Here is an 18,971-nt window from a genome sequence, read left to right as displayed (position 1 = left end):
GTGTTTGTCTATTGTTACAACTCAGCATTGATGATGGAGAGACGATAGTTTTAGGACGAGTTAAAGAGTATAGTGTTGGGGTTAAATAAGGGTACCGTATCTCTAACCCTTTCAAGTGAGTAAAATTATTTAGAAGTCACACGAATAATATAGAGTGACGTCCTCACAGTGAAGGCGTTGACTACTTCAGGACAGTGACTGATTTTGTTGTCTTTCTAGCAACCCACAGACGATTTTATGTAACAGGAGAGAATTTCGAACAAGTGGGGTTAGATCTAGCCTTCATTACCTCGTTCAGTATTAGGGGTCCTGTCTTAGGCTTGGCAATATTGTCTGGGAATAGCAAGAATGTAATCAAGTAACGTCAGTGATGATGGAGCATATTCTCGTCCCGTTGGTTGAGGCATTTCTCTAACACCTTTTCCAAAACAACAGAAACAAACTTAAAAATAAAAAAAAGGAAGAACATAGGGAAAAAAAACAAAGGCACAGATCTCACCAGAAAATCACAAAAAAGCATAGTAAAGGCAAAAATAAAGCGCCGAAGACACAGAGAGGGAAAAAAAGTAACTTCCACCTCGCCTGTGGTGGTGGTGGTGGCGCCAGGCGAATTGATTATGGTGTGTGTGTGTGTGTGTGTGTGTGTGTGTGTGTGTGTGTGTGTGTGTGTGTGTGGAGCTGTACTCTAGTCAACTTTGCCTACACCATGCCACTGTCTACATCCACTGTCTTGTGTTTCACCGTCTATGCCTTGTATCAACCCTACCCTCCTAAACTACACCATGCCACTGTCTACTACAACTACTGTCTGTTTCACCGTCCGTATCCTCCTCCAGATCTCCGCATGACTGTTTTACCTTTCTCACTGTCTTCTGCTACTGCTCTCGTCTGTTTCACCGCCTCTGTCTTGTGTCTTACTTTCCTCCTAACCCCCTGTGAACCCTGTGTATTTCGATTCTCTTGCTTACTCCTATTGCGGTGGAGGCAGCGTGGGATTGTACGATCTACTGCTTTGTTACTACTCTTACCTGCTCTTATTTTATTCAGGTTAAATGTTGTGAAGGTGTTAATAGCTCACTCCTTTTCTTCACTACTTTATTCGTCATTTTCGTCCCTTTCATTAGCAATTTTCACCCCAGTTACTTTTAATAGCGTGTCAAGTCCACTCATTTGACCTGGCTCTCTTAACGTCAAGCACCAGAGCCTTTTACCAGAGCTCTTTTCTAAGCTAAGTAAAGGTGTCTGACGATAGCGAGAATGATACGTAGAAACGACATCTTGCCAAAGCTGAATAAAGGTTTGGCAGTAAGAAGAGTGAAATGTAAAAACGATCGCGACTTCCATAGCCTACTCCTGTACCCTACACCACAGTGGGGTACTAAAGAAGTGTATGTTACTGTTTTTTTCGCTTTTAATAGTTGATGGTACAAATCTCACTGCTACTTCTCCCTCTGTACTCCCTCCCCTGCCTCACCCTTCCTCCCACACCCTAGTCTCACCCCTGCACTTAACGTCCCTGCCACACCCCTCCTTCACATCCCTGCCACGACTCTGTACCTAAACCTCTGCCTCACTCATCCGCTCACACCCCTTCCTTACTCCTCCATCAAACCTGCCTCACCTTTCCACCACACCCCTGTCTCACCCTGCCACTCCCTCTCCTGCCTCACCCCTCCACCCACACCCCTGCCTCACCCCCCCTCCCCACGAAACCTGCCTCGGTCCTGTGACTCACTCCTACCACAAAAACCTCCTGCAACCTCACTCCTGCCGCCACTACTTACATGCCTGGCTTACTCATCACACCAAGCCACCCCTTGCCTCACCCTCTCTTTCTCCCCTTCTGTCTACCCCACCCTTTCTTTTTCTCTCAGTTTGCCTCACCCTCTCTTTTTGCATTCTCCTTCTCTCTCCTTGTTACACCCTCTCTCCCTATCCCACCCTCTTTCTCTGCCCATTTCTTCCTCCCTGCCCCACTCACTCTGCCCCACCATGTCTCTGTCTCACCCTCTTTCTGCATCCTCTCTCCCTGCCTCACTTCCCCCCACCCGTTCTTTGCCTCACCCTCTCTCCCTGCCTTACCTTCTCTCCCTGCCCCTCCCTCTATCCTTGCCTCACCCTTAATTTTTGCCTCACCCTATCGCCCTCGCTGCCACACTCTTCCTCGGTCTCACCCTCTTTGCCTCCCTCCCCCTCCCCCGCTGCCTCTTCATTTCCTTAGCCTCTCTTCCTGCCAGTGGGTGGATGACAATTTTTTTTTTGTAACTGTGATCTGTGTGTGTGTGTGTGTGTGTGTGTGTGTGTGTGTGTGTGTGTGTGTGTGTGTGTGTGTGTGTGTGTCTGTGTCTGTCTGTGTCTGTGTGTGCGCGTCATATACCTCTATTTTCCTCTCCACATGCCTCCCTTTCCTCCCTTCTCTCACCCCTTCATGGACCCCTCCCCTCTTTTTTTCCGTCTTGTCTCCCCCTCTCTACCTGTCTTCTCCCTCCCTGTCCCCGTCTTTCCTCCCCTACTCCCTTCCCCTCTCCCCACACCATCATACACACGCAACAACACATCCAAACTGCTGGGGAATTGATTTAACTTTCCTTCCTGCATTACCGTCAACATGGGTGAATGGTCCACAAGGCGAGCGAATAACAGGGCTGGAAGAAAGACTGGGAATTCTCATATCTTGTGTTATTTATTTGTTTTAAGTTTTAGAATCGTCAGCTATTCCTTAGGTGGGAGAAAAAGGTCATGATGATGATGATGATGATGATGATGAAGGAGAAGGAGGTCGGGATGATGATGATGATGAGGGAGAAAGAGGTCGGGATGATGATGATGGTGGAGAAAGAGGTCGGGATGATGATGGTGATAATGATGATGATGATGATGATGATGATGGAGAAAGAGTTCGGGATGATGATGATGATGATGATGATGATTAGAATATGTAGAGGTCATCAGTCTCCTTGCGCTTCCATATATTAGAAAAATCAAGAAGTTACTGTGTCAGAGGATAATGGCGAATCCTCATTACACTTACTAAAGATCTTTCACCTTACCTTGGCGCAGAATTTTCGTCCTCTAGGTGCTTATTTAACGTACCTCAGTGTCAGAAAAAGATAATGCCAGGACTACATTCTTTCCATAGTACTTCATCGTGACTAGCATCATGTTTTAGGCTTGGTCGTTTTATGCAACTCACAATTGAAGTTAGGCAGATGGTAATTTTAAACCAAGTTGCCGTGAAAAGAGTATTGCACCATATTCTAGTGTTAATCTGTTGTTACGACTTAGAATACAGGAAGGAGATATGGTAATTTAGGCCAAGTTAAAGTGAAAAGAGTATGCCTTCCTGGACTTAAAACTGATTATATTTTTATCTCACCGTAGTGTCTGTGTGTTGTGTATGCCTATGCTGAAGTTGTAAGTGTGTTGTTGTTATGGTTGGCCCACGGAGAGAGAGAGAGAGAGAGAGAGAGAGAGAGAAAGAGATTGTGTGTGTGTGTGTGTGTGTGTGTGTGTGTGTGTGTGCATCGGGTGGTCAGCAGGAAGCGTGGTTAACATGGTGCAGTAAAGGTTAATAGAGTCTGCCCGGGAGGAGTTAGTTAATCCATTCAACCAACAGGACGTAATTTCCGTTTCGTTTTTGCTATCACCAGACGATTTTGTTTAATTTGAGAGATACTTTTACATCTAGGAAGGGTTGGAAGGGCCTGATATAGCCATCTTTAACCCCATCACCACTTATTTGGTCTCCTAAACTGAAAAATTCTGATATTAACAAGAATCTGGTTGAGCGCTCTAACGAACACCAAGGGACTCTCTCCTACCCCCACGAAGGCGAGGGAAGTGACGCGGGAGGGGAGTCGGAGGGATGGAGGTCGGGAAGTTGGGGAGAGGGGCAGGATGTGTGAGTCAGTAAGGAGCAACATGGTAGTCTTATCCTGGCCACGTGTACCAATATCACTCCAGATTTTTTTTTCTTCAGACGGTTTTATTCAGATTCAGGTAGATTGTTTTTCGAATTGGAAGGGATAGATGTGGCATTAATAAGCCCCTGCAGTACAAGAGGGCCGACCTGAAATTGATAAATAAACTAAACAAGACGTCACCAGGATATAGTTGATTAATTTAAGGGCGAAACTCATTTGTTGCTTAAGTATTTTCACGACAGTATTGGCGGAGGGGGAACGCCTGCACGTGGTGGCACCGGTTTAGCTGTGCGGCTCCACTGTCGGGTTATAAAAGAGTCCCTCAGCTCCTCCCCTATCCCACAAAAGAAGGATGGGGGACTGTAGGATGAGAGCGACTCCAGCCTGCAGTCCACCGGGTTCACGTTGCAGATCAACCTGGGGCCACAGTTACTACCACCGCATTTCAGTCCACACAGTAGAAAGATTTACTACTGATTGCCCTAATGATTTTTCAGGCATATATTCCAAGCACGTTCAGTACTGAGAATTGGTACACTTAATCTCGTCATCTTCTCTTGATAACATTATTGGCTTGTGTTGTCAAAGTTTAGTCTATTACAATGTCAGTCTATCCACCATCCAGTCTGTTTTTGTCCGTTCAAGAGTGTAGGGACCAGGAACTAGACAGATGACCCGTGTACATACTTTTTCCTCAGAACAATTAACCAGGTAGACCAAAGGACGTGTCTTCTCCTCAGTGTGTTGTAATGGTTAGTTCAGAGGTTGACAGGCGTACAGAGCAGCGGTTGAAGTCCCATCTCTGTGTACTGTAACATCTTTGCTTCACTCACCCCTGAGGCAGTGCTGGATATCGACGTTCATTGTCTTTTTTACATCCGTAGGCGTTCCTTTGTTTAGTAATTGTTAGAGACGCTGAGAAAACACACACACACACACACACACACACACACACACACACACACACACACACACACACACACACACACACACACACACACACACACACACACACACACACACACACACACACACACACACACACACACACACACACACACACACACACACACACACACACACACACACACACACACACACACACACACACACACACACACACACACACACCGATACTGGTTATTGAGCCCGTATATAGGTAGGTAACGAGTATTGCTTTTAGATACACCACCAGAGAGTGGTAATTAAGAGGGAGCGGCCTGCGGGTTGCCCAAGCCATCCTCCTTCCAGGGAGTAGTAGTGGTAGTAGTAGTAGAAGATCCCCGGTCTTTCTGACCGAGCAGACCTATCAACCGCAGGCAAGCAGTCAACCTTGCAGGGCCATCACGCCTTCCCTTGCGGCAGATGACGCTTTGCCACAGCGAGGCGCGAGGAAGAATGGGGAGGTTTGGTTCCTGGAAGGACGCTGCATTTTTGTCTTCACCCAGTTAACAGGAGTACCTTAGTTTGGTCCACATTACCCCGTTATTTGGTTATATGGTTACCACCCAGCATTGTAAATGGTTTCCTAGGTTGCAGGAAACCATTAGGCTTGTCAGTCAGTGTAGTCACATGAAGACAGGACTACATCCAGTGAGTGGATGGTGGGCGCTCCCAGATTTACTCTAACCTGACCAAGATCCCTAACCCGTTTTAGCTCAGTTCATGGCCAGATGTTGTCTGATTGGGCGGTTGATTTGATTAGCAACCAAGGAGACTTAGTTGTACCTCACACAAAACTAAGGCCTGTTGAATTCCAGGGTAGCCTTGGATCTTGATGGCTACATTAGCTTTATAGTACCTCATTATTATCTAAAACTTTATATTAGCTCATTAATCCCTCTCAATAAAGCCTTCTGTATATGAGAGTTCTTTCCCGACTTGAATGCATTTGCCTGGAGGTAGAAAGAATGAATTTATAAAGACGTCTTGGTACTTCAGTGGGTAGTGGGGATCGTTATTAAGCCTTGCAATCCAGCGGCTTATTACAGCGTTTACTCTAACCTGACAAGGATCCCTAACCCCTTGCAGCTCAGGTGATGGCCAGGTGTGTCAGACGGAGGGCTGGTTCAATTAGTAACCAAGGAGACTCATTCCTGCCTCATAACAAAAGGCTTATCGAATTTCATGCAACCACAACTTGGTAGTTTAGCCATGAGAGTGACCCAGTGCCGTCAAATGAAAAAATACTCTAAAAACCCGTAGGTAAAGAAGAAATAATTAAGCTGAGAAGACTAAGGTGGAGCTTCAAGTCTTAATAGCCACCTCATTGCAGTAAATCACCTCTCTATTATCATTCCCTTAATTGATTCATGATTCACAGGCAACGGTTCCCAGTGAATATTGGACTGTTATTGTAAGTGCCTTTGGTGATCCCTAACGCACCTTCCTAAGCGATTTATTTTGTACATTACGCCTCAGTATCCTCTTGTATGTTACTGATGGAGAATACGTTGATGTTAAATGGATGTAAATGGCGCATAAGGGAATGTTAAGGGGTAATATGCAAAATAAATCGCTAGTTTAGGGGTGTTACGAAGCCTTGTCGGCCGTCTAGACTATGACTCGTTAGCTTAGTGGTGTGTGTGTGTGTGTGTGTGTGTGTGTGTGTGTGTGTGTGTGTGTGTGTGTGTGTGTGTGTGTGTGTGTGTGTGTGTGTGTGTGTGTGTGTGTGATTCCAATGGTACTACTTAATATTAATAAGCCAGACAACCAGTGAGCCTTGCCATCCACTCAGTTACTGAAGACACACCTTGATTATGGAATTAATTACACACACACACACACAGGGAACCATTGAGCCTTACCGTCCACTCACTAAATGTAGCTTTATAATACAACTGAAGGACATTAATAAATCTTAGAAAAGGAGAGACATGGAGTAATTAAGGGACTGGCAGTAATATCACTTAATAAGGCAGAGGACCATTAAGGCCTGCCATCCACTGAATTTAATTACTGAAGATACACCCTTATTATGGCACTGATTATATGGTTATTGATAATTAAGTCAGATGGAAGGATGTCTGGTAATGAGGATATTAGATACAGTCTCCATTAACCATTGCAATATGATGAAGTCTATAAATGGATTACAACTACTACTACTACTATATTACTACTACTACTACTACTACTACTACAACTACTACTACTACTACTACTACAAGTACCAAACGATTTAATAACTTAGGCAAGGTGACTGTTACTGAAGGTGATAGGCTCAATCTCCATTTACTGGTACAGCAAAATGACTTTTTATTTTAATTCCTCTTCCATCATCATTATCATCATCATCATCATCCTAGTCTAAATTTATGAAAGCATCTAGGTTCTCAAAATATGACTTGGGTGAAATTTTGTCTCCCTGTCCAACACCCCTGTTTGTTGATATTTTCTGGCTGTCCATATGGAGTGTCATGGCTGCAGTCTTGTCTCTTGAAACAGTTTGTAGAACTTAACTCAAGTTTCTTCTGCACAGGTCCTCGCATCGCTCTCATCCCTACAGCCGTTTCACCAGAATTATTTTTGATTTCTCCTGTTATATACCGACCAAAAATGTTTCGTTTATTCTGAAGTTTTCTCAGTTGCCTGATTAATAACACGAATATGGATTGTTGTTGAGTAACCATGAAATCCGAGAACAGAGTAACCACTGCGAAATCCAGCTTGTTCTCTTCGCTGATTTGCATCCATAGTAGGAGTGATTTTATTGGACATGGCAAAATTACTTCATCTGTAATATCGACTGTGAGACGGTCATCACCTCATGCCATACCCCTGTTCGTTCCTCTCAAGGCTTACTTTACTTGTGATGCAATGCTTGTAATCAGTATGTGGATAATATTTCATTCCTGTGCTGACACGTGATCAAGTTAAAATTCCTGTGTTATTTTGATTGTCTTTCCTGTTGTTCATCCTTTCTTAGCAGTGCTTCTCACAGCAAGCATTTAGTTTCTTCCTATACCACGCCTCGACTTGGTTGACTTCAAGCTTCCTCCATTCCTTAACGTTTCTTTAATTCTGTTCAAGTTAAAGTTTTTGAATTTCTTTAGTTTGGTTCGTGCTGGTGCTTGTGTTTTTTTCTTATGCGTCAGTGTAGTCTTGTTTTTACGCCAGAGTGAAGGTGTTGTGAGCCAAATACACACTTTCCCTGAGTCCCTAGAGAAAGAGAAACACACACACACACACACACACACACACACACACACACACACACACACACACACACACACACACACACACACACACACACACACACACACACACACACACACACAGTTGGTTAAGGACGGCTATTAATAACAAAAGTCGACTCTATATATGGGCGTGTCGGGCACTCTTGTTTTTCTCCCTATTATTACCTGCGCGACGCAGGTGAGGAGAGCTTCGTAGTCATTAACCAGGGGTGATTATGGACGGGAATAGCTGGGTTCCGCCTCTCTCTCTCTCTCTCTCTCTCTCTCTCTCTCTCTCTCTGTCTTTATCCATCTGCTGTTCTGTATTATCTATGGATGTGTCTGTCTGTCTGTCCGTCTGTTTGTATGATTGTATGTATATATGTACGAGTATGTATGTATGTATGTTTGTTTGTATGTATGTATGTATAGGTTTTCTCAGCCCCTGGGAGCAGTTCATTCTCCAGCCAAGCGTAATCACTTCCCCGCTGCGCCTCTCCTGCTGGCGGGATACTAACGACGTGTATGTTTGTTTATGGGTTCCCTGGGGGCGCTGTGTGGGATGAGGCAAAGTGGAGAGGAAGAATGAGGCACGGGACGCGGCTGGAGTTTTTAGAGGGAAATATAGATCTGGTTATATTTGGCTTTATTTGGTGCCACGGACGGAAAGATTCAAGCTGCGATTCTTTTAACACTCATGCTCGGTTGAGGTTTTTAGAAGGATTTACAGAGCTGGTTATGTTTGTCTCTATTTGGTGTCAGGAAGGGGAAAGACCCAAGTTGTTGCGATTCTTTTAACACTCACACCACGCCTCTTTTCTCCTCTGGTAAGAAAGCTCCCTAATACCTCTTCCTTATCGATTGTTTTTTGGATATGGGTGGTTGACATCCTTTTGTACCTTATCAGTGCAGCGTGTGGCCATACTGGGAGGATTTATATAACGCAGAAGAGGACAATAAGGTGTAATAAACAGGATAAATCGCTTAGGAAAAGGTGTTTGGTAGCTTCCTTAATTGACGAGAATACTGGGTCATGCTCTAATGGATTCTCAGACCTCGTGAAACTTATCATTGGTGAGTAAAGTCATTTGTCCAACACTGAATAAAATCGTCTGGCTTTGGGCTGTAAAAGAGAGAGAGAGAGAGAGAAAGAGAGAGAGAGAGAGAGAGAGAGAGAGAGAGAGAGAAAGAAAGAGAGAGAGAGAGAGAGAGAGAGAGTCTGTTTATGTGAAGGGGCCACCTCTCTTACAGGCTTTGTTTATGCAGGTAAATTATAGAAAGTGCCACAACAATGGTCTGCCGGTAATAGAAGGGGGTGGCACTTAGTTTATTTCAGTGTGTGTGTGTGTGTGTGTGTGTGTGTGTGTGTGTGTGTGTGTGTGTGTGTGTGTGTGTGTGTGTGTGTGTTGTACCTACATCAAGAAAACCGTCAGTCAATAGCAAGAATGAAACGAATACGGCAAGGAGTACTGAGAGGCAAGATCCTAATTCCACATGTTACAAGATCGACGTTGCAAATCCCAGTTCCTTATGTTGCAAGGCGAGCATCGTGCAACAAGACAGACCAGTGCACCTTTAAGACAATGATGTGGGCGACCTAACAAAGTGGAGGAAGAAATGAGGCTGTTAAGGCGCACAAGTCGTTATGTTCTTCGGTCTGGTTCATTTTTGGTTCTGTTCTTGCTTTTTAGGTTTTTATTCAGCGTAGGAGATCGCCTGAGTGGTGGTGGCGGTGATGGTGGTGGTAGTAGTAGTAGTAGTAGTGCTGGTGATGGTGGTGGTGGTGGTAGAGGTAGCAGTAGGAGTAGTAGTAATGGTGAAACTGTATTATGAAAGTTGGTTGTAATCTTCACAATATAATTCCCAAATGGGTGGAGGTGATGCAATGGTATTAGTAGTAGTAGTAGTAGTAGTAGTAGTAATAGTAGTAGTAGCAGTAGTAGTCCAAGGTTCATCTTAATTGTGGACCCAGTGGATTACAGGTTTAAATTGCCCATCTGCAGTCCACCATCCTCCATTCAGGGGATAGGGAAGTAGTTAAGGGATATTTGTATCACCAGACAGTGGAGTCGCCCAGTTATATCAGTGCCACCACGTGAAGGCATCCCTCTCCAGCGCCATCCTAGTAGTGAAGGGGTTAAAGTAGGTTGTATCTGACCTCTTCGGTGCAAAAATTCTCTAAACTGAAATAGGTGTTTGTAAGTAGTAAAACACACACACACACACACACACACACACACACACACACACACACACACACACAGAGGGGGGGAGAGAGAAAGAGAGATCATCGTATTGAAGGATGGAAGACAACGATGGGGCCGCCCTTGGTAGAAGAAATGATGGAGTTAACGAGCACAGGTGATTAGGGCGGTTGGGTCTAATTATGCCTTCCACGCGACTACCACGCCACACACTCATGTTCCAGATGATTAGTGTATAATCTGATGAACGTAAACAACCACACCTAAAGGGCTCTCCACACGATCAAGGGCACGTGTGGTGTGGAGTCTAGTAATGGAGATCGCTTGAAAAATGATCCCACACGTGATGATGTTTATGTCCCTGCTTCTGCCCCACTGTTTATAGCGTGTTTCGTCACTGTGCTTCGTAATTGATGAGTAGCGTGTTTGAAGGTGCTCGCTTATTGCATGGAAGGGCTTTTATACAACGGACCTTGCAACCTGGGGCTTCGCTGCTCAACGCTACCTGCCGCGAATACTGCAACAGTGATTCCTGGTGATGTCCCGAATGGTGATAACGTCATGGTTTTGATGTCATGTGCTGTGCTGTGCTGTGCTGTGCTGTGCTGTGCTTGCGCGTTGCTTGGACACACTGTGGGGCCTGAGAAGGAATAATCTCCTGGTATTGAGGCTAAAGTCTAACGAAACATTTAACTTTTCTTAAGACAAGCACCAGTAGCGGCATGAAGCTAAAGTGAAAACTGAGGACAAGATGGCGATACCTAGCACGAAGATAGGGTTAAGTTTATTGTGTTTTATCCTTGACTAGCAGACTGAAAAAGGACTGTGTTGTGTAGCGTGGTGTTGCCGTAGGGGTTGTAATACCGTCTGCTCATTTCCCCATTGCTGAATTGATAGATGCATGAATGAAATGTAGTGGAGGAAGGTGCGTATCATCACCCACAGATGACTGATAATATGCATCTCAGTCCAGTGCGTCTTATTAAACGGCAATGAATCCAGCGATGAAATGGTGGCAAGAGAAGCGATTGGACTTTAGTATTTGCCTGTACACCGCCGCACCTCCCTCTCAGCCCAAATCTGGTCACTGCATGAGCCGTAAATTCGCGGCGGGAGTGTAGCCTACCTGACGCCACTCCCCATCGCCTCACGCACAGTTGGGAGCAAAAATCCTGTCACTTCCCCTGCTTGTCTGTGCATGGACATTGACAACAAGCCTCTAGCATTTGCAGCATCCGACAGTTATAATATTATTTGGCCTCAGATCATTGTCATTAGTGTCTGCTGTTGACTCTCCAAATTAATTTCCAAAGTCCATAGGAAAAAAGAAAAAACGGAGGTGACAGTACTTGTACTGGCGACGGTACATTCCCAAAAACGAGTCTTCGATCTCAACAAAATATTTTTCAAAGGAGATGGAGAGATAGCAGTGAGGGAGGAGAGGGAGAGGACATTGTTGGCGATACTATCTTACCAACGCTTGCCTCTTCCACCCTCTCATTAACACTTCCTAAAACTCGCGGTAGAATTTTGCTGTGTCGGGATTGGCTTTGAGATAACACTACTCAGTCACGATCCATGCCTTGTGACTCTCTAATCTCCCAGCGGGTATTGAAAAGGAAGTTGCCTGTTATCATGCAAGCGTAGACGTGTAAGAAAGTGTATACGGAATGGTTATATTTGCTCTCTCTCTCTCTCTCTCTCTCTCTCTCTCTCTCTCTCTCTCTCTCTCTCTCTCTCTCTCTCTCTCACACACACACACACACACACACACACACAAAGACCGGATGAGAGAGAGAGAGAGAGAGAGAGAGGAAAGGGGGGTTATGGTAGTGTCTTTTAGTGCATTGTCTAACCAGCAGCACAAAATTCCATAGCGCCAGTGCAAAAGCAGTAGAAGTGCCTTAGTATCAAAAGCTGTAATAATAATAATATTAAATAATAATGGTAATAATAATAATAATAATAATAATAATAATAATAATTATAATAATAACAATAATAATAATAATGATAATAATAAATGCCTGTAAAAAAGTATCATCATCATCATCATCATCATCATCATCACTTACTCAGGCAAACCCCCAAGCAGTAGAAGTGTAGACCCCGTACGCACCTGGTCCTCCATCTTAATTACGAGAATTGTCACTTGGTTAATTGTGGGGGGACAGCAGCAATTACCTGTGACGTGCAACACCTCCCAGAGTTACCTGCACACTGGGGAACCACTCACACAACTTCACCCTGGCCTTACCTCCCTGCTGTAAACTGTTATATATATTTTTCCTGGTGCTGTTGTTAAGTGTGCAGTCTTCCTTTTGTGTTTCTGTTTTTTCCTCCTTGTCAGCTGTAAACACGAAGGTAGTATATTGGAGGTCTTTATTTGTGTTGGTGTAAGCTATGCAGTTTTTTCTTTTTTTTGCGTTTGTTTCCTTGTAAAGAAATTGAAGAAATCATTATTATTATTATTATTATTATTATTATTACAATGTTTACGGCAGTTCTTCGAGACGACTTCCGACTCCAACCATCAGCGACGAGAGTGGCCGAGGGTGAGACAGCGCTACTGGAGTGTCTGCCCCCACGAGGCAACCCAGAGCCCGTGGTGTCGTGGGCCAAGGATGGTGTTCTACTGGACCCCGCCACACATCACAGGTCAGTCACTTACCATATTTTCATCAGCGTTGGAGGCGTACTATCACGATCACTAGTTTCTGTTCCCCCTGACGAGAGGGAGGCTGAAGACAAGGTTGATTAGGGCAGACTAATGGATAATGACGGTCCAGTACGGTGTGTATTTATGTGAGTGTGTTTGTCTGATGAGACGTCAATATCTGCTCCCCTGGCCTTTCTCCAGCCTTGTCCTCCACTTCCCTGTCTCCAGGGGGGCAAAGAAACAAGTGATCGTGATAGTACAGCCTCCTGCAAAAGTTCTGTTCCTTTTCCGGACCCTCAGAAAACCAAAACATCATATTAGTTTGGGTAAAGCTGCTGATGGAAAGGAAGAGGAACAGAACTTTTGCAGGCAAGTGTACCCCTTCCTTAGCGATATATTTTACCCGCTTCACCTTAATGTGATAGCCTACTGGAGAGGGGCGCCTTCACGTGGTGGCACCGATGTGGCCAGGCAGCTGCACCGCCGTGTTCTAGTTACGGCATGGGATGGATCGAAAGTGTTTGTGAATGTGAATTCAGAATCGCTAAGAATACACCAGGGATTCTGTACAAGTGAAGCAAAGTTACTATTCTCAGCAGCATTGACCCCATCAGAGCGGATATACCGTGCGATGAACAGGGAAAAAAATGTTGATGTTGATGTTCATTGGTGAAAGTGATGATGATGATGATGATGATTTGTATGCGTCTGTGTGTGGTTGTGCAGGTACCGTGTGGTGGAGAGAGATCACCTGATAAAAGTGTAGGTGAAAGTGATGTTGATATTGATGGAGAAGGTGACGTTCATAGGAAAGGTGATGCTGATGATGTTGATGGTGATGGAGAGGATAATGGCGGACGGAGGCAACTTGCGGATGGTGAAGGTGATGTTTTGATGATGATACTGATATGTTGATGATATTGATGATGATGTTGATTTTTTTCTTCAGGTACCGTGTAGTGGATGGAGCCAGCCTGCTGATAGTGAAGGTGATGTTGTGATAATGATATTGCTGATGTTACTGATGATGATGACGGTGATATATTTTTTCTTCAGGTACCGTGTGGTGGACGGGGGTAACCTGGTGATCAGCGGGGTAAGGGTGTCAGACTCGGGCCAGTATGTGTGTCGGGCCAGGAATGTGTTTGGCCACAGGGAGACACCGCCTGCCACACTCACCGTATTGGGTAAGTCAGTGGACGCCTTTCACTTCAACTTGGCTAGGTGTTCAGTAGTAGTAGTAGTAAAATTTCTACTCTGTTTTGTGACTCCATTTGCAGGTGTTCTCTGTATCTCTTTACCCCACTTCACTTACTAATACTACTACTACTAGTAATAATAATAATAATAATAATAATAATGATAATAATAATCACCATCATCATCATCATCATCATTATAATCACCACCATCATCATCATTATAATCACCATCATCATCATCATCATCATAATCACCATCATCATCATCATCATCATCATTTTCCCTGTTATAAGTAAGTTCTAACCCTTTATCTTTACGTTATCAGTATCGCCTCACCTGGTATCCTCCTCCGGCACCGTGACTGGCGCTGCTGGCTCTACCGTGGAACTGGTTTGCCGTGTGGGGGGAGATCCGCCCCCTGAGGTCTTCTGGCGTCGCGTGAGCCCCCCTTCGGACCTGCCTCTGGGGAGGATGACCTTGGAGGAGAGCAGTCAGGTGTTAAGGATCCATCACATTGCACCGGAGGATCAGGGGGTCTACTCCTGTCAGGCGGAAAACCCAGTTGGATCCGTCGCTGCCAATATCACCCTAAACGTCCATTGTGAGTGCCGCTCAAGTCTCGTCAGTTTTTTTCCTTTCTAAATAGCCTGTTATCTGCCCTGTCTCTTATCCCTTTTCTTTCTCCCTCTTTACCTGTCTATCCTTTCTTATTTTCCATATCTCATCCCTACTTGCTTATGGTTCTGTTGGATCCGTCACTTCCAATATCACCCTTGACGTCCCTTGTGAGTGTGGATCCTTCTCGTTAGTTGTGTGTGTGTGTGAGAGAGAGAGAGAGAGAGAGAGAGAGAGAGTGAGAGAGAGAATTTACTTTCCTTTCAGCACGTCCGTTCATCACCGTCACCCCTCTTGATGCACGGGTGGGCATCAACGGCACAGCGTCCTTTGAGTGCTCCACCTCCGGCTCCCCTCCCCCCACCACCTACTGGACACACGAAGGCTCCGGCAACGTTGTAGGGGCGGGGCAGTCCTGGGGCGGCGGGAGATGGTTCGTGGACGCCAATAATACGCTGACGGTGCGGGGGGTGCGGCGGGAAGACCAGGGCTACTATGTCTGCTCTGCTGTAGGAGTGGCTGGGTCTGCTCTCGCCCGTGCTCACTTGGAAGTACAGGTACCGTTTACACATGCTTTATTTAGTATGGTCTAGTTTATTGGTTTATTTTTATTACTTTCAGGTGATTTTATTAATTGTCTGGGAGGTCGTAGAGGGTGTTACCATCACCTGAGGAAGTATGGCAGGTAGGAATATGTAATATGGTTTATACAGGTGACGACAAAATCTTGCTGGGATAAATAACTATTGCATGTACACGGCTTAACATACCGAGATGCAGTATTACAAATTAACAAAGAAAATCATAACATCTTTTCATATGAACGAAATTACATCGCAGTATATTAGGCTGTTTGCACGCAGTAAAGTTTTGTAAGCTTTCAACATTCAGTGTTACAAGGAATTATGTGCTAAATATTGGGGTGTTCTGCTAAGTTGTCTGAAATGATATGGAGGTAACATGAAGTGAAAGTGATGTTAGAATGATGCTATGCCGACTTATTCACTATAAAAATTTAATAAGACCTTCTCTGAACACTTCCCTTGCAGGACCTAGCCGACATGCCTCCACCCCTCATCGCCCTGGGGTCGTCCAACCAGACCCTGCCCCTGGGCACTGAGGGCGAGATGCCGTGTGAGGCGCGAGGCACTCCAGAGCCCACCGTGGTGTGGCACAGGGCAGGACGACCCCTCCAGCACGACGACCGCATCACCGTCACACCACTTGGCACTCTGCGCATCAAGGGTGAGTTTCAGCCCCTCTGTTTAGGTGGCGTACTCCATTCTTTAGTTGTAAGATGACGTCTTTTGCGTTTCGTTTTTGTTATGGCTATACGATCAATGGTGTTGCATGCACTACCGTCACACCACTCAGTAGTCTGCGCATAAAAGGTGAGTTTTAGTCCTTTCCTTGGGATGACATTTGATATATTTTATTTTTGTATGATAAACATCTCGGCGAAGGGATTATAATTATGTTTCTTAACCCCACTGTATGATATCGTCTTTTATTGTTCATTCATGCAACTGCAAGACGATTTGATCTTCTGGGGAATATGGTTATGATGATGACGATTATGTGTCAAGGAAGATAGTTTCTAAAGATAATCTTGTCCCATCCAGCTGCATTATGCCAGACTTCGTCAGTGACAGTTCTTGTGATAATACAACTGATTAACTTACTTTTTTTCCCACCTTTTCAATCCACAGAACTGAAAGTGTCAGACACGGACGTTTACACCTGCACGGCCATTTCTGAGGCTGGGGAGACAACCTGGACTGCCTCTTTGGTGGTGGCTAAACCGACCAACCCTAACGTGGCCTTCTTCAAGATCCCCGACGAAGGGTCACTGCCGGAGGCCCCTGAACAGGTGACGGTTCTGGGGGTGAACACAACAGCAGTGTCTTTAGGCTGGCGACGTGGCAGACCAGGCTTGTCGTCCTTACTAGGCTACAGTGTGCAGATGTGGAGTCCAGACCTTCGTGGACCATGGACCACAGCGTCGACTCAACAGACGGTCACCTCCGGCCACACACCCACACCTGTGTCTTTAACCGTCACGGATTTGCAGCCAGAAACGAGGTACATGTTCGTGGTTCGTGCACGTAACTCCCATGGCGTGTCGCGGCCGTCACCAGTCACTCACACTGTTAAGACACGAGCTAAGGGAGCGGGAGGGGCGCCACCACTGCACGAATTGAGAGCCCGGTTGTCGCAGCCAGCAGTACGTCTGGTGAGTGTGGAACCTGCGTCCGCTGCCTCCTTACGTGTATCCTGGCAGCTTCTGATGGATGCGGACCTGCTGGAGGGTGTGTACGTCCGCTATAGGCCACTGGAGACTCAGCATGGGAGGCCTGCTGGTGGTCTGAGCGTGGAGACTGTAACTTTGCATGGAGAGGGAGCCCCACCCACCTCACACGTCGTTAGCAATCTAAGACCCGCCACTTGGTATGAGGTGTTTGTGGTGCCGTTCTATCGTTCAGTGGAGGGCCAACCGACGGCAGCAGTGAGGGCCACCACATTAGAGGCGGCCCCAGCAGTGCCCCCCCATGGACTTCACTACTCCTACGTCAACACCTCCACCGTCCGTATCACCTGGGACCCCATACCCTCACACTACTCCAACGGCCGCATTACCGGATATAACATTCAGGTGAGTCTGTGTAATTTAGCTGTAGCAAAGGTTAAGAGAGAGAGAGAGAGAGAGAGAGAGGCGGGGGGAGGGGCATTTCTTATAGTCTTAATAAAATTCCTATAGCCTACTTGTGCCGTAATAAATAGCTTCATCCTCAGCATCTGGAAGTAGCAAGGGTGAGCTGACGATAACATAATCAGATTCAAGTGGTTAAAACATCATTCTCTTTCTTCAGGCTTCGATCTCACAAAACCAGAGTCAAATCCTGCTGAACATGACAAATAAATAACACATAGACGCAGTAAATGAAATACAAATGACGTTCTCTGGCTGGGAGCATCAAAAATACGTTATTCTCTTCCCATAGGTTTCAAACTTACAAAACCAGAGTCAAATTCTGTTGGACACGACGGTAAACAACACATGGACGCTGGTTCCTGGGCTGATGTCTGGCACGTCCTACATCGTCACCCTCCGAGGAGTCACTGCCAGGGGTCCGGGGCCAACCTCACCCCCACTGAACCTCACCCTGCCCCACATCACCCCCTCACACCCTCTAGACATCGCGGAATCGTCATCCCTGGACAGCAATACGTATCTCATTGTGGGTATTTCTCTCGTGGCTGCAGTGCTCTTTGCCGCCCTCGCTGTGATTGTGTTCTATATCTACCGCCATCGCAGGAACAAGAAAGGGAAGCAGCACTCGGGGAAGGGTGAGTGATTTGGATAGATGCCATGTCTTAGCTGTCATTTTATGATTTTAAGTACTTTACTCCTGCAGCCTATTTATATTTCATTCTTATTACTGGTGCTGGAGAGGGACGCCTTCATGTAATGGCACTGATATAACTGAGCGGCTCCACTGCCAGGTTCTACAAACGTCTCTCTGCTATCTCCCTAGCCCTTGAAAGGAGGATGGTGAACTGCAGTAAAAGAGCAGCTTCAGCCTTCAGTACATCGGATTCATGTCCATATGAGCTTGGGGTAGCAAATACTGCCATTCTATTACCATTAGAATACACCTGTTAGCTCTGGAATGAAAACTATATCTAACTCCTCCCCTTTGAAAAATCTCTCCAAAACTGAGTGAAATCTATGTTGACCTCTTCCGTCCCACTACGGATTTTTATATTTCCTGCTTTCCTCAAACAACTTCATTAAACGTAGGAAGGATCTCGTGTAATGAAGGGATTAATGGAGGCTGCGTACGACCCTCCAGATCGAAAAATTTCCCCTGAGGTGAAGAAAATGATATAAAAGAAGCAAGAACGAAACGAAAAATATAAATCCGGAACCTGAACCCAGTGGACTGCACGCCAAAATTACCCCACACAGTCCACCATCCTTTCGGGGGATAGGGAGTGGACTGACAGATGTTTGTATAACCAGGCAGCCTCACCACCCGGTCATATCGGTGCCACCACGTGAAGGCATCCCTCTCCAGTGCCGATGCAAGGGGTTACATAGCAAGAACAGTGTGAAAATACGTCACCGAACTGAAGGGGTTAAAACTGTTTTCACCTCCTCCATCAGGTGTTAAAACTATCGTCATCT

The 18,971-nt window shown here is 45.6% G+C and overlaps 1 protein-coding gene across 1 annotated transcript in view; it reads left to right on the top strand.

The window, feature by feature from the left end:
- LOC145404753 (protein sax-3-like) overlaps positions 1-18,134 on the top strand; it is a 99,129-nt gene extending 80,995 nt beyond the window's left edge. The window contains 8 exon segments of the mRNA XM_080276300.1: positions 12,810-12,963; positions 14,021-14,151; positions 14,493-14,768; positions 15,050-15,339; positions 15,832-16,027; positions 16,492-17,435; positions 17,785-17,824; positions 17,827-18,134. Of these exon segments, the coding sequence (XP_080132426.1) occupies positions 12,810-12,963; positions 14,021-14,151; positions 14,493-14,768; positions 15,050-15,339; positions 15,832-16,027; positions 16,492-17,435; positions 17,785-17,824; positions 17,827-18,134 (2,339 nt within the window).
- Positions 18,135-18,971: the final 837 nt, after the last annotated feature.

The sequence above is a fragment of the Coenobita brevimanus genome, chromosome 7 (assembly GCF_032717465.1).
Source record: "Coenobita brevimanus isolate Jiangsu-jjx chromosome 7, ASM3271746v2, whole genome shotgun sequence".
Lineage (NCBI taxonomy): Eukaryota > Metazoa > Arthropoda > Malacostraca > Decapoda > Coenobitidae > Coenobita > Coenobita brevimanus.
Note: the sequence above shows the minus strand (reverse complement) of the source record. Positions and strands in the feature narration are given on the sequence as shown.